Genomic DNA, 15893 nt, shown 5'->3' with positions numbered 1-15893 from the left:
CAAACAACTTTTCGATACCATCGACTTCCGACACAAACACAACTCCACTTCATTCACCAAACCACATACACCAAAATGCGTCTTCCATATGCTGATCCCTCTTCCCCAACCTTCTCCTCTCCCTCTGACCGTGCAATAATCGAACGTGTTGAAGCGCGTCGCGCACCACGACCTCTTCAAGCACTGGACTTGACCTTACTACACAGTCTCCCTGTAGCAGATGGCTGGAACTCATTTCTTGGAGCAGTCAGGACACAAACGAGCCTGGCTGATGATATCAGGGAGATAGCGATTTGTAGAGTTGCTATCTGTAACACGGCTTGGTATGAGTGGGGACATCATGCGCCATTAGCGAAGAAAGGAGGAGTTAGTGATGAGGGCATGGAGACGCTTCAGAGGGAAAAGTGTGAGAGGGAGGGAAGTGGTGATGCGAATGGAGATGCAGAGGGACTGAGCGCGAAACAGTGGGCTGTGATTAAGTATACGGATGAGATGACTAGAAATGTTAGGGTGCCGGATGAGGTCTTTGACGAATTGAAAAAGTGGTTTGATCAGAAGGAAATCGTCGAGTTAACGGCTACGGTATGTTGGATTTTCCTTTGGAGATATTAGAGAATCTTGAGGAGACACTTGCCAGTAGTGTGAAAAGGAGTGGAGTGGAGATTAGAGGGAGATAAGATGCATCTTGAAGCTGAGAGTGAAAGCTAATACTGAAATATAGGTTGCAGCATACAATTGCGTTAGCAGATTTCTGGTAGCTCTTGATGGTAAGTCTTCTCATGCACCTTTCATACGTACACCCTCTCGCTTGGCTTCCAATGAATCCATTGCTTCTCTCTTCTTTACTAACACGCCTCACAGTTGGGGAAAAAAATAAGCTAAGCGGCCCGGATGATGTGGCTCATTAAACTCGTCTGTTGGTTGGAGAATTTAAATACCGACATATATCCACAACTGTATTTTAAGATTCCGAGATTCGTGTATCTGGTCATGATTCTTTACCCGATGCAAAATGATAGACTTTCAAATATCCATGGTATCCAATCCTATTGTGAGTATCAAACAGAGGCCGCTACGCCATTTGGAACACAGAATATGCAAGAACATCTATATGCAGCAAAGTTGGCGAAAGTCAGAGAAAGATCAGCAGGTTTACAGCGGCTCAACGACGATGCATTATTTGAGCTCGGATCTGATATCGGCTCCCCCGACTTGAATCGCACAAGAAGCATGCGTGGTCTTCCCGTCTTCTTTCTCTTCGACTAAAACTCTTTCCCTTTCGAATTCGAATGCATATCCCCGCTCCAATGATGATACCTTTTTCCTTACCATCATCTCACTCGATATTTTACTCACTGCCAACGCTCCAAGAACACTCAATTGTTGAATGATTACTATTCATTTCACTGTTACCCATCACTATCTCTTCAACGATTCACTTTTTCCCTCCCCTCTATATTCCCCTCTCACCTACTTACCATATATTCAAGCTTTTCTCTTCCCCTCCTTAGAGTCGATCTCCCCACCACACTCCGAAACCACTTATACCACACTTCATCACATATCAATCGTGTCCGTGGTTCGTAAAACTTGCAAATTCTGTGTTTCTTCATGCATCTTCCTGCACCTGTGCAGATTAGATTAGATTGGCGTTGTGTTACTGGTCAATAGGTGGTAGTTGACTGAGCTTGTTCTATGCATTGCAACGTGTCAATTCATACCGGGCTTTATGTGCGGTTTAGAGTTGTAAATTAAAGTAGACAGGCAGAAACTCCATGTGCACATGCAATGAAGTGGTTTACAATAATAAGCCTCAAGGTTTGTGGTACGGTTATTGAGAATACATTATTTGGGATTGTCATAAGATTTACTCGATCCACTCCATTCTATGTTAGAGGTGATATTGAAATTGTGTTTTGCCGGGCCTATGACATTGAAGCTTCTGATGCGTTGAGTACATATTTGATACCGTGAGATATCTCATATTTAGCACGTACATGCAATGCAGATGTTCAGAAGTCCAGACACCTATCAAAGGTACTCGTGTTTTCCCGATGTACAAGACTACGCCTCGTATTATATCAACACACCATAGGAGCATGACAGATCACGCCATACACGTCAAAACCCCTCTCGCATTCTACCAGACTCTCGCCACAAATCTCAAAGATTTTCCTCTGGAGCAATACGATTTCTTGGTTGGTGTCCAATTCCCTCCAGACCGACGTACGCGAATGGAAGGAGGGGTAAAGAGAGCGTTACCTTGACGTAGGTAATGGCGAGTTTGATTGTTCCCCTCCACAAACTTCTTTGCCGTACATCTAGATATGTAATTTGCGAGAATTTTTATGCACATGTACCTCGTAGTTCTCAAGCCACTTTACTGCACTGCTATGCAGATATCCTGGTTACCTAGTACTTTCCAGAAAACAGAAAAGCAGGAAACAAAACAGAACAGAACAAAACCAAAAAAAAAAGAACCTCTCCATATCGTTGTCAAGGTCACATCCTACAGAATATTCCAGTACACAGAACATGCTCATCATATACCAAGCCGCATCACCGTCACTTTTTCCTCTTCATTCTTTTTTACAAGTTAAAGTTGATTAAAGATGCTTTAGTTTGGTGAGGCTCTCGGGAAAAGTCATCTATAGAGTGAGAAATACTTTACTTTTGATATCTAATTATATCTTGCGCTCGAATTGCTCTCCAGTTCGCGCTCAAGATATCGAAGTCTATCAAGCAAATTTATCTATCAACTTAGCGTAAAACGCAACCTTTCCATCACTATAGAGCCTTAAAGCAGTAGCTATTTGTTGCCTTTGTGTATCGCTCAGGGCTTCTGAAAGAGAATATTTATGGTCATGATTACTTTGACTCTCTACCTGCTTTACAGCGACAATATATTCAGCCTGGTCGGTGAAATTTTTGAATCAATACAGGAATTATGTGTAACCCATTTCCATCATAGTTAAAAGGTGCGTTCATAGCAGGCGGGTCCCCGAGAGAGTTAAAGGGAAGTCTCCAAATATCTCCCAAGGTCCAGCAAAAGCCATTTCCCAATCAATTCAGCCAACAATCCTGTATTTGGCGTCAACAATAATGTTTTTGCGACCAAAATCACCGTGACAAAGGGGAAAGGGGCCGTTATCACGGACGGAAAGTTTGCTGGCTATTTTGCTGACGGCTGCTGGAAACAATACTACTCTGGGGATGATTTCAGCAGCATATGGACCGGATGCTGCTCGCAATCTATCTTCTGACATGCGAAATTCAACACTGGATGCCCAAGCTGTATAGAATGCGGTTGCCGTATCAAATGGACCACCTATTCCTGGGATGGGGCCTTACCCATACGTGCCGTCCTCATTGATGGAGATGATTGTTCTAATCTTGGGTAACTGCACTGCGGATACTTCAACCTAGAAGGATATATGTCAATGGATTATCCAAAACTTAATACCATCATTTACGTGTATTTTTGCCATTCCGTGCAAACAAGTTTGCATATACTCTCGCAGTATCTCCATACCCACATCCATCCCAACATTACCCTCTAAACAGTCCATCAAGATGAACGGTACTCTCACAATGCTATCGTTACTCATCTTGAAAGCATGGACTTCAGGAGTTATTATGCTTGACTGTTGTCGCACAAAGGATATTGCATTGAGCTCACAACTCGTTTGTCTTTTGACTGCGGCCTCATCGTAAGTCGATTTTCCTAGACGAGGCATTTAAACGCGCGCTACCCATCGAACTTTGTCAGTAAATTCGATAATGCGCACCATATGGTTGTAGCCGAGATCAATGTCCGGAAGTAAAATGCAATTGGTGGTCGGGTGTCTGAGTTTCACTTCGTTGCTGCGTATTCCAGAAGTCCGGGCCAATTTACAGATGCTAGAAACGTCTGAGTGCGAGAGCGAAAGCGCACCCTCTTGCAATGAGAATGAGTTCCACTGGTTCCCGGAAAAGTTATCCTCTTTCCCTAATCTTTATCAGTGTACAAACTTGAAGGTGATTCTTTAGAAAGAGCTCACGGGCAGTATCAATAGATTCCATGATCGAAGCACTCTTTGTTGGACATAAACATGACGGTTCGAAAGAATGATCCAGTAGATGGAATAAAGAGACATTGTAACCGATCTCAAATGTCTAAAGTAACCAGCCTCGCCAGCGTGGATTCCTCGGTTCGTTAAACAATGTTTTTAAGTTTTTGAGTGGAAGTTTTGCTGACTTCAAAAGTACTGCCTTCATATTAAGATTGAAATCGTAAGCAGTCCCAGATACGCTTTTTCCCGTGAAGGCTGTTTGCAAACATCAGTAAAAGACGAGGCTGCCTGCCAGTCTTTGGAGAACCAATAATACAAAGTAAGCAGAGAGAAATTATGGTGATCACATCTAAAACAAATAAGGTTAATAATTAGAATGCTTGTTACTCGAGTATATAAAACTCCCATGCAATATACCTACAACTACACACCTCCCTTACCCCTCTTCTTCCAAATGTCCATGTCATGTATAAGTAAGCCCATGTATATGTCATCTGAGCATCTCCGCTTCACAAATGGAAGTCCATCTCTACTATGGGGCTTGAGCGGACTTCTCGTTTGGGCAAGGTACATGGCGGTGCATATTCGACCAGTCTTGATACTTATTTTGACACATGTAAGATTCGTGTATGTAAGCGGGACGAGAATGGCAAATGTGTCGTGTCACTGGTGGGACAAGGAAGATGATAAGAGATCGTTATCCTGCTGCATCTTCATCTGCAGAAGGGCTTGGAACTAGTATGTATACAGAAGTTTCTCGGATTCTTATTTTTGGATGGACTGATGGTACAGGTATCATTGTTAGATATGTGCCAAGATACCCAAGAGGAAAATCATGGGGAGAGTTCGTGATACGGAAATAATCATTATGAAAACCAGTTCTAGTGCTTCAATAAAAATACTTTTCTTGGCTTCTCCTTTCCCAATTCTATGAGAGATGCATTAAATACATCACGCTACTGAAATCTAACGAGGGAATTAGCTCGAATCAGCGGGCGGAATTGCAAATACGTATACCCCGCCTTCTCCCCTTTTTTTCCCCAAACGGACACCACCTTAGGATGCACACAACATTTGGAAAGAAAAAGCTTTTTCCTCATGCCATGTCAACCATCGCTAGGGTTACATACATGGATAGTATCGTGTCACCCTATTTCCAGATACCTACTCTACCCAGTACTCGAGCCAATGGTAAGATTACCATTTTCGGTTTGTGCACGCGAAGGTTTCTGCACGTTTGGTTTCCTAGTGGATACGTACGGATTGGACCCTTGACGCTAATACTTCACTGCCAGCATGATGTGTATGTACCGGTGCTAGCGTTAAGGGCCTGGGTATGGTTGAATGTTTCCGGGTAATATATTATATCTTTGCTATACGAGTATCTTTGTATTCCAAACTACTGGATTGGGAAGAGTTCGGGAATAAGATGTGATGAGGTGAAAAGTTCCTGGTCTGCTGAGTCTGCGAGCCCCATAGCTCAGCTCTTCTCCAACAGAGAGAAATCGAAAATATGCCATATGGAGACTAGGAGATCAGGATTTTCTCTCTCGATGTGCTAGAGACTTTACGAGGAGCATTATGTGACACAGTCAGAAGTTTAATGTGGGACAAACATTGGGGGCGCAGGATTTCCACGTTTTCTTCCCCCTGGGATGGGGATTCGAGACTGATGGGAAGGAATGGGATTGGGATAATCTTTTGGGCGCTCTCGATGGATGAGCTCATGAATGGGGACTTGGCATGTGGTGTGAAGATCCGAGGATGCAAATTCAATGATATGTGTCGTTGTGAAACGTAACGGGGATAGAGATGGAAATGGGCGTAGGGTGAGGGTGTAGATATCGATACGAACACCAAAAGTAGGGGATCCTTTCGATCGTGACAGAATAATTACGATTTCCCATAATGGCATTCCAACTTCCCCAAGGTACCCATTCGATATCCTCGGTATTCAACCCATCTTATGCATGCATTCCCAAACCCTCAGTGCAACATTAAACTCTAGATATCTCAGCCTCATTTCAGTAACACACACCTCGAAACATCCACCGAATAGCTCAAAGCAAGAATTCCGCCATCTCGTCATCGAATTATCCCGAGAAAATGAAGGTTCTATGAGCAGATAAGCTTAAATCCCATACACTCTCTACTTGTATCTCTGAGTGTATGAAATATATGAGAATATATCATGAATGATGCTATCTACGACGTCTTTTAGGATTTTCTAGAATCAAGCGAATGAGGCAAATATTCAAGGACTTCGATTGTTCAACCACCACGGCGCTAATTCCGATAGGGAAAAGAATCGGATCGTACATTTGTAGATTCTAAATCCTTCCCGCTGCAGTGGCCACAAGTAACAAGCAACAAAAAATAAAAAATGGATGTCTTGCGAAATTATTTAGATGCTGACGTTTGAAGCTGGTGAAAAAAATCCTACGGTAACTATAAAGGGAGTTGGGAATTTTCCCGAGCTGGAGATGAGATGGGATGGGATGGGATGGGATGGGATGGGATGAGATGGTGAGATCTGCAGAGTGGGGGTTCTTCTTCTTCTCTTGCTTGGGCGCGCGCACTGCGCAGGGGTCTCGTGTACTAGCGAGCTGGTAAGAATCCTACAGACGTTATTTTAATGTTAGGGCTAGGCTGTGTTTGGTAATGGCGGCGCGAGCGTCGTGGAACTCTATTGTAAGCCGCAATTTTTGGAGGGTTGGTTTGGGGAGATATCGAGATGGGTTTGTTCTTATGGGGTGACTGTGGGTTGGGGTCGTTGTGTTGTGTTGTGGTAGAGTTAGAGACGCTCTTGATATGGCAGGTTGGAGTATGGAGACTACTATGGACTAGTGATGTTACGAATAGAATACTATGTCACGATGCGACCAACATGTCTGGAATATTCGAATGCATGGGAGAGTAACGTTCCTATGTTACTTAGGTACTGTTATCTATCTGCATTGCCAAAATAACGGGCAAACATAACATGGATCTACCGTATCTACAACTCGCTTGGATAAGGTTAATCTACCCATTTATTTCATCACTCCGCAGCCACCACGACACCGGGCCAAACTCGTCTTCTCTACCTCCAAAGAAGAAGAAGAAAAGAAAATCCAATAATATACACACACCAGCGTAAGTCCGAGGAACGGTTCTTGGCAGTCAGCCTGCATGGAAAGTACGAGGGACACGAGGATGAAAACAGCAATAAAGCAGAACGAGGAATCCAGGATGTACGCGCTAACGCGAGCTAGCGATCTTTACCGAGCGATGAGATTGTAATGTCAGCAAGACGAGCGACCGGGGGCACACTGACTGCTCATAAAGTAAGCACTCCCAATTTTGGTGAGGAAGTTTAGGTAATGAAGAAGCGCTGTCCCAGAAGCGTTGTGAGTGGATGGAAAGACCCCCACAAGGCCATGCTTGTCCGTAACCTTAATGCGCAGTGCCACCTTGCTGTGAACCCCTACCCTACCACATGAAATACAAGAAGGATTTGCAATCGGTGACTGGTGGAAGCGAGTTGTGGAGGTCAGGATCGTGGACAGAGATTAATTGCAGAGGTCATGTATCCCTAGTAATTTGCATGCAAAGTATTGTACCCATCCCATGTCCCGGCGAAAAGTGGTTACCGCTTCCTTTGAGTCTTTTGCTGTCTATCATTGGTTAGGTCACTTGCCTCAAGCGGTATTGTCTATGTTTAACAGCGGTATGCGAGTTGGAATTGTTTGATTCCGCGACAGTGATAGGGCTTGTTCATTTTGCAATATTCGGTCCCCACTCGGAATGGGCGTGGAATATCTTTGCCCGAACTAAATCCTGAAGAGAGAAGATGTAAGATTTAAAGTTACTGAGACCCCCTCCGATTATACTTGACAGATATCATTTGATCATCATAGCCTCGCAATATACAAGTCAGACTTCAACCCCTTTCCATCTCATAAAGATCAAGTGCTCCCTCACAGTATCACTATCTCACTTCTCAATAATACGACATATTTCGACATGGCAAGCGGCCACTTTCTTCATCATGACGGTTCTACCGATCAATATCTAATGCACGGAGACATGAATTTATATGACACCTCGAGCGAGTCTTCAGCAAGCTCACCACTTAACAGCAATGTATGTTCAAACTCTACCCATCACTTCTTTTCAGACCCTCATGCTTTCACAGACTTTTGATCATGTATATGGAAACGACCACGTATACGGAGGAAACACATATATGGCATATCCATCATTTCCCATACAGTATCAACCAAACGGTGTACCGGTGGGATTGATACCAGTGGAGTTAGATATCGAAGGCATTTACGAGGATCATGATCGCCGAAGGAGAAAGGGTGGAAACGACAAAGTGGTTGCTTCACACGTGCATTCGGTAAGTGGTTGACCTATCTACCGAAAGAACATGATACTGATTCCACACAGCGTCGCCGAGCCCAAAACCGAGCTTCTCAACGAGCTTTCAGGGATAGGAAAGAGAAACACATGCGTGAACTCGAGCAACGATTGGAGGAGCTTGAAGGTCGTCACAGTGAACTTTCGCGGTCATATGAGTCACTGCAAGTGGAGTATTCGGGCGTCAAGTCGGAGTTGGATCGAATGCGTAAAGGGAAGACCGATCCCGAACGTTCGGTATCGTGCTTACCGAAAGATTTTGAGCAATCCAATCTCAGGGGCTGGGATGAATCCAAGGTGGAAAGTATGGATCCGTTACTTTTCGACGTCTCTGCATTTTGCTTTGATCAGGAGGAGAGTGGGCCGCAATCCAAGGAATAGGTTGTGATTGTTTCATTCGGGTGTGATTTCCGGCGTTGGCGACTAGGAGCATGGTTGTTGGATTGTAAAAGACGGATAAGACTGGCTCTCGGTCGGTTTGGAGGCACACTCTGCCATGAGGAGTTTATGTTACTATCCGCATCTATCATATGCTTCACCTGTATGTACTTTATATACCCAATGATAATAATCTCTCGCGTTTGCATGATGTCTGAGTCCTAAGCGATAAACCTTGATCCCAGCGAAACTTTTTGATTGCGAACCTCCGAACCTTCGACAGGACTTAAGATGGTGGTGGAGATGAAACAACGTGCTTTGCTTGGTGGTGCAAGAACTGCAAACGCAATGCCGTTGATAGCATTATCATACGAATCTTGAATTTTCCAAGGGATACAGTAAGCAAGCCATGGTTTTGGAGATCAATCAGATGAGATACCGTAGCACATTTGTTTGCAGGATGCTATCTCAAGCCTCGAGGACATTCATATCATGATGCTGTGCTATGACTATTTTCATTTACTCCATACATGTGGCCTATGGTTCCAAAGATGAAGTATTGATGGATACTTTGACATGAATGAGGAGAGTCGTGGGTATTACTACTTGCTGTACCGTGATTCGTTTGTCTTGTACGATCTTCCCAATCGGATATCTGAGCCGTAGGCTGCAGAGATGTCACAGCATATGCTTGCTGGAGACATGCAGGAAATTGATAACTCCGCGAGGTTCAAATGATGCCAGGTGATCAATCTCGTAGGCCCAATTCGTCCACTTGATTGGAGATCTCATATCTTCTCAAAATTCAGGGTTCAATGGTTCTTGGAAATCCCAATGCTCGTGAAGATAGACTTGCTGGTGGTGGAGGGGAAGAAACGAAACATCAAGATCGAATATCACAATCTAGATTCGATAAACCGGATATTTCGAACATCCAAGCTATTTTCAATATTCACACGCCAGTTCGACAATCATACAGCTTGTGATTGCAGACACTCGTGTTCAACCCTCATCCTAGGTGACTTAGAATAATGGGTACAGTCTTGATGTTCTGAGAAGTCGAGGCTTGATAGACCATTATCGATAAGAAGAATGACTGATTAACCTCGGATTGGCTAGGTCAGAAGGCATTAAAAGACCAATCAACATTCCACTGGACCTTCTAGTCTAGCGTGTGCATTGACCCTCGAAGCGTTCGATCACATGATTTTTAATAGCTTCACCAGGAGGATTTAAACGATTATTTTCTAAATCATATTTGATTAATGTAAATATTAATCCTTTTTTAATAGTTTATTGTAATAATTAATTATTTAATTTTATAATAATGAATTATAAATAGTATAAAATAATACTTTGATTAATTGTCTATTTAATATAAGTTCTTTTATTTTGAAATTCCAAATTTTGTTAGTACAAATATAATTAAAAAAGTTTGAGTTGTTTATGTAATATATATGTTTTAGTTAACTATAAAAACTATATTTGTAATATAGTATATCTATAATATTCATAATGAATGAAAGATATAATAATTTAGCGACTTCTATAATTATAAATATTTTAATCAAGATATTTCATATTTTAATTATTATGTAATTTATATCCAATACATTCTTTAATATTATTTATAGAAAATCGAAATAAAGATTAAGAGATATTGAAAATTGGTATTAGTAGTAATAAAATTATCAAATCGATATTATTATTATTTGGGGTTATAGGAGGGCTAGAGAATAAATCAAAAGGTAAATTTGAATTGTTTCGATCTGTCAAATCGAAATTATGTATTGGATTACTTATAGCTTTAGTAGTTATAAAGTTAACATGTGTATAATATTTTAATGATAGTTATTATGCGCGATTTAGAAAACGGTCGATTAGATTCTCTGAGAGAACCTTATATATATCAATCAATCAAAAGAGTGAAAGGTTCAGAAGTGGGTTGATGTATACACTAGACTATGGACCTTCTGCAACTCGGGGTAGCAACGTGCAACAAAACACAACACTTCTAAATGTTGGCTTATATGTCCCGAGTGTTGATACTAAGTAGAAAGTAAGTGATAGTAAGTGTTGGTGTAACGTTTTGTAGGTTGGTATCTTTCCGGAGTAATGTTCCTAGCAAACGGATCCAGGAACGGGTCAAACCAAATAATGCTTGATGTCTTGGCCCTCCGAATCATGCCTTCTTAAAACTGATGAAGGGAGATGGTTAAACGTAAGTATCATGATATTTTCATCTTAAAGTCTCCAGAGATTTTGCAAGTCACTTGCTGGTGTAGCTAAGAATATCTCGGGACCATGTATTGATATATAATCGTTCATGCAAGAATAACTTCTAGACTAAAAGCATCGGGAGCTTACCTGGCCTGGTCGAAAGAGCCGGCCAAATTAGACTTTTATAGCCGTGGAAGTAAGTTTGTTGATGATGGATCTCTGGTGATAGCCATTCGGAGCCAATTGATATGTGTGTGTCAGAGTTTGAGGGATGAGGGAGAAAGAGAAAGAGAAAGAGAAAGAGAAAGAGAAGAGAAAGAGAAAGAGAAAGAGAAAGAGAAAGAGAAAGAGAGAGAAAGAGAAAGAGAAAGAGAAAGAGAAAGAGAAAGAGAAAGATGGGAGGGACCATTTTCCGTAGCTAGATGGGTCCGAATCCTATTGCCATTCTGTTGCTATTCCCATTGCGTCGCCGTTCTTTGGTCATTCTCATGTTCTTGCTATTCTCATTCCATTGCCACTCCCATTACCACTCCCATTACCATTTCATATATTTCGACGTGCAACTGGTGTCAATACAATCCTCTCAAGTTTACCTACCTATACATCCAGCCAACAAACATGACAAACTCTTCATGAATGAACGAAATGAAGAGCATACCTAGCACCTACCGACCCAAGCCAAGTAAGTACCTTGGTAGATATCGTTCTATGTACTCCATAGAAAAAGTCAATAATTTCTCCGTCGACACTCATTACTCCCATCTGGGATATTCTTTTGCTTTTGCTGAATAACACACATGTATTGACATCCATTCAACGCAAAACCACAATAAAGTGGACCCCTTCACCGAGCATTCTGTTTCTGTGACGCAAATTCCCAATTCCACCCCACCATAGAAAAACAGAGCCAGCCAAATACATTCAATAACGTTTGGGTCCGCCCCTCCTTTTTACTTTACACTTCTACACTTCTTTCCAACTCTCTCCCTCTCTCATCTCTTCTTTCTCAACAACCTTTTTGTCAAAGATCTCTACAATCCTCATTACACCCAAAAGTTATTTTTCATTTTCATAGAATAGCAATCATGGGTTTCACAGACGTTGACAAGCTTGCTATCAACACTATTCGTGTTCTTGCTGTAAGTTGGCGCTACCTTTCCCTTTCCCTTTCCCTGGGAATTTGCCCCGCGATCGGAAATTCAAAGCTTCTTTCAAAAGAACACATCAACGTCAACACCTTCAAAACATGTACTGATATCTTCTCTTCAAGGCCGATGCTACATTCAAATCCAACTCCGGTCATCCCGGAGCCCCTATGTGAGTTTTACAAAGTTGGCACAAAAAAGATACGTTTGCTGATGAGATATTAGGGGAATGGCACCAGTTGCCCACGTTCTTTTCAACAAGATCATGAACTTCAACCCAAAAAACTCAAGCTGGGTTAACCGCGATAGATTTGTTCTTTCGTGAGTCATTTCCATTTATTACTATAATTGAGCCTTTGCGCATCAATGTCCTTTGACACAAGATGTATCCTTCTGCATTGCATTCGAGAACGCAAAGTTTTATTTGGAGGTCTACAACTATCATATTACTTGGGAATATTAGTTACAGCACGCCTTGGCTCTCACATTTCTGTTACTCTCAAAGAAATCTAGTACCAAAATTTATGATTCAAAAGCTAATTGTCCGAAAATTACAGTAACGGACATGCATGCATGCTCCAATATGCTCTTCTCCACCTTTACGGTTACAAGTTGTCCATGGATGACATCAAAGCTTTCAGAGTGAGTAGTCTGATGATCTGAAATTCCTGACTTTTAGCTAATTTGCTTCCTCTCCAGTCGATAGATAGTCGCACTCCAGGTCACCCAGAATCCGCCGATACCGATGGTGTTGAGGTCACCACTGGCCCTCTCGGTCAAGGTATTGCCAACGCTGTTGGTCTTGCCATCGCACAACACCACGCAGCTGGTGAGTTCAACAAGCCCGGATTCGAGCTTATCAACAACTACACATACTGTTTCCTCGGTGACGGATGTTTGATGGAGGGTATTGCCAGTGAAGCCGCTTCAATGGCTGGTCACTTGCAATTAGGCAACCTCATTGCTATCTACGATGACAACCACATTTCCATTGATGGTGACACCAATGTTGCCTTCACTGAAGATGTCGTCAAGAGATTTGAGTCATATGGATGGCACGTCGAGACTGTCACCGACGGTGACAACGATTTGGAAGCCATGGAGGCTGCTATCAAGAAGTGCCAAGCCGTTAAGGACAAGCCTTCCATGATCAAGCTCAGAACCATCATTGGTTTCGGTTCCAAGCAACAAGGCACCCACGGTGTCCACGGATCCCCTCTTAAGGCTGATGATATTAAGCAACTTAAGGAGAAATTCGGTTTCGACCCCGAACAATCTTTCGTTGTTCCACAAGAAGTTTACGATATCTGCAACAAGCGTGCATCCCACGGTGCCGCCTTGGAGCAAGAATGGAACCAATTGCTCGAGAAGTACACCGAAAAGTACTCCTCGGAGGCTGCCGATCTCAAGCGCCGCTTGACTGGAGAGCTCCCAGAAGGATGGGAGAAGAACCTCCCAACATACTCCCCATCAGATGATGCAGTCGCTTCAAGAAAGTTGTCCGAGATCGTCCTCCAAAAGATTCACGAAGCTATCCCAGAACTTGTTGGTGGTTCCGCCGATTTGACTGGCTCCAACTTGACCAGATGGAAGGAGGCCGTTGATTTCCAACCACCTGCTACCGGTCTTGGTGACTGGTCCGGACGATACATCAGATATGGTGTACGTGAGCACGCCATGGGTGCTGTCATGAACGGTTTGGCTGCATACGGAACTGTCATCCCATACGGAGGAACTTTCCTTAACTTCGTTTCATACGCCGCTGGTGCAATCCGTCTCTCTGCTTTGTCCCAACAACGTGTTATCTGGGTTGCTACCCACGACTCCATTGGTCTTGGTGAGGATGGACCAACCCATCAACCTATTGAGACTTTGGCTCATTTCCGTGCTCTGCCTAACTGCATGGTTTGGCGCCCAGCCGATGGAAACGAGACCAGCGCAGCTTATTACATTGCCTTGACCTCTAAGACCACTCCTTCCATCATCGCACTTTCCCGTCAAAACCTTCCTCAACTCGAGAACTCTACCATTGGTAACGCTATCAAGGGTGGTTACGTTGTGCACAACGCTGAGAAGGCTGATATCACCCTCGTTTCCACCGGTTCCGAGGTCGGTATCTGTGTTGATGCTGTCAAGTACCTCAAGGAGAAGCACAACCTCACCGCACGTGTCGTCTCAATCCCTTGTTTCGAGGTTTTCGATGCTCAACCCCAAGAATACAGACTCAGTGTCTTGCCAGACGGTATCCCATCTTTGTCCGTTGAAGTTATGTCAACTATGGGCTGGGAACGTTATACCCACGAGCAATTTGGTCTCAACAGATTTGGTGCCTCCGGTGCTTACAAGGATGTTTACAAGGTATGTTCTATTCTTCATGTAGATTTGGAACCAATGAATTGTGCTAACCCCCATTTTAGAAGTTCGAATTCACCCCAGAAGGTATCTCCAAGCGCGCCGTCGCCACTGTTGATTTCTGGAAGGACGTTCCAAACATCCGCTCTCCTCTCAACAGAGCTTTCAAGCAACTTATCTAAATTTCTGGAAATAATTTCGCGATTGGTTTTGGGGCATTTTATGAATAATGCAAGTCCTGGGTGTAGTTCGCCAAATAGACTATGAAAATAAGCAAATGATTTATGAACGAACCATTAATGTTTACAATGTGCATCTGTGTTGCTTTGGGCTTTTCCAGAGCTACTTGTGGTCCAAGCTCCTTCTCTTCATGACAGTCTCCTAAGATACCCCTCTTTTCGCATCTACATGATATCTAACCAACTCCCAATTTGCTTTTATAAGAATGTTGACCTCCAGCCAAACGGTTTTGTCTTCCTCGATATGCATTGTGAAAGCAGCCTTCCCTTGCTAGTGTATGTTCAATAATCCTCGTATCCGTCCAAGGCATTTACTTCACTTCTCCAAATGACTCAACCCTCTCCAGCCATGCTCTCATCCTCGCCCATCGTCTTCACTTTAGTATCTTTCGTGAGCTCTCGTTGAAACCCATGCGCGACAATCTCAATTCTATGTGCCGCTTTCCTCGCCTCCCTTACATGCTCCGCTGTTCTCGCTACAATCGTTCCCACTAATAATGGAGCCTGGGCCCCCTCATCCCTTACATCATGGCGCTCTTGCTCAGAATGGCTTCCCTCAGTCGTGCCACTTAACGGTCGCATTTCCTCTCGGGCTGCAGACAGAATTTCTAAACTTCGATTGTTCGACACCCCATTCAGGTTTTCTGATCCATTCATTCGAGTGTCGTGTGCATTGGTATGTGTAGATCGGCTGCGATGGCGGGTACTGGAGGTGGAATGGGGGGTAGAAGATGTAGAAGAAATAAAGGAATGGAGAAGGATGGGACCCGATGAAGCGGATTCAACAATTATTCGTTGCGGAGATCCGAGGTTGAGATGTAGCGAGGCATTGTATGCAGAGAGAGCGGTGGATGTTAAAGTTGTGAGGGATTGAAATTGAGGTGGTTTGGCGTGGGAGTTGGAGTGGGAGGGGTGGGAAGAGGAGGAAGTTGAAATGAGGGGGGTAAGTGATAAATCTGTCAAATGGAGGGAAAGATTGGGATTGTGATTTGGATTGGGGGAGGGAGAAGAGGATGAAGTCATCGTTGGTTGTGAGCGAATGTTGGTTGTACCCAAAGATATTGTGATGGATGGATGATAGGATAGATAGATAGTTATTTGGA

At 43.2% G+C, this 15893-nt stretch overlaps 6 protein-coding genes across 6 annotated transcripts; 4 read left to right on the top strand and 2 right to left on the bottom strand.

Annotated features, from left to right (window-relative positions):
* Positions 1–75: 75 nt before the first annotated feature.
* On the top strand, positions 76–908 carry EAE97_004252 (uncharacterized protein; the record flags this gene model as incomplete). Its single annotated transcript, XM_038874764.1, has 3 exons — positions 76–582; positions 722–767; positions 862–908. The coding sequence occupies 3 exons, from the start codon at positions 76–78 to the stop codon at positions 906–908; spliced, it is 600 nt and encodes a 199-aa protein (XP_038734208.1).
* A 97-nt stretch (positions 909–1005) lies between these two features.
* Positions 1006–1266, top strand: EAE97_004251 (uncharacterized protein; the record flags this gene model as incomplete). Its single annotated transcript, XM_038874763.1, has 1 exon — positions 1006–1266. One exon carries the CDS (start codon positions 1006–1008, stop codon positions 1264–1266), a length of 261 nt encoding a protein of 86 aa, XP_038734207.1.
* A 1802-nt stretch (positions 1267–3068) lies between these two features.
* Positions 3069–3737, bottom strand: EAE97_004250 (uncharacterized protein; the record flags this gene model as incomplete). Its single annotated transcript, XM_038874762.1, has 2 exons — positions 3069–3328; positions 3533–3737. 2 exons carry the CDS (start codon positions 3735–3737, stop codon positions 3069–3071), a joined length of 465 nt encoding a protein of 154 aa, XP_038734206.1.
* Positions 3738–8057: 4320 nt separating this feature from the next.
* On the top strand, positions 8058–8837 carry EAE97_004249 (uncharacterized protein; the record flags this gene model as incomplete). Its single annotated transcript, XM_038874761.1, has 3 exons — positions 8058–8177; positions 8230–8436; positions 8487–8837. 3 exons carry the CDS (start codon positions 8058–8060, stop codon positions 8835–8837), a joined length of 678 nt encoding a protein of 225 aa, XP_038734205.1.
* Positions 8838–12139: 3302 nt separating this feature from the next.
* On the top strand, positions 12140–14733 carry EAE97_004248 (uncharacterized protein; the record flags this gene model as incomplete). The annotated part of the gene is made up of 6 exons (XM_038874760.1): positions 12140–12193; positions 12325–12371; positions 12425–12520; positions 12757–12841; positions 12899–14557; positions 14617–14733. 6 exons carry the CDS (start codon positions 12140–12142, stop codon positions 14731–14733), a joined length of 2058 nt encoding a protein of 685 aa, XP_038734204.1.
* A 390-nt stretch (positions 14734–15123) lies between these two features.
* On the bottom strand, positions 15124–15813 carry EAE97_004247 (uncharacterized protein; the record flags this gene model as incomplete). The annotated part of the gene is made up of 1 exon (XM_038874759.1): positions 15124–15813. One exon carries the CDS (start codon positions 15811–15813, stop codon positions 15124–15126), a length of 690 nt encoding a protein of 229 aa, XP_038734203.1.
* Between the last annotated feature and the right edge of the window lie 80 nt (positions 15814–15893).

This window comes from Botrytis byssoidea (genome assembly GCF_014898295.1).
Source record: "Botrytis byssoidea strain MUCL 94 chromosome Unknown BBYS_007, whole genome shotgun sequence".
In the NCBI taxonomy this organism is placed as follows: Eukaryota; Fungi; Ascomycota; class Leotiomycetes; order Helotiales; family Sclerotiniaceae; genus Botrytis; species Botrytis byssoidea.
Note: the sequence above shows the minus strand (reverse complement) of the source record. Positions and strands in the feature narration are given on the sequence as shown.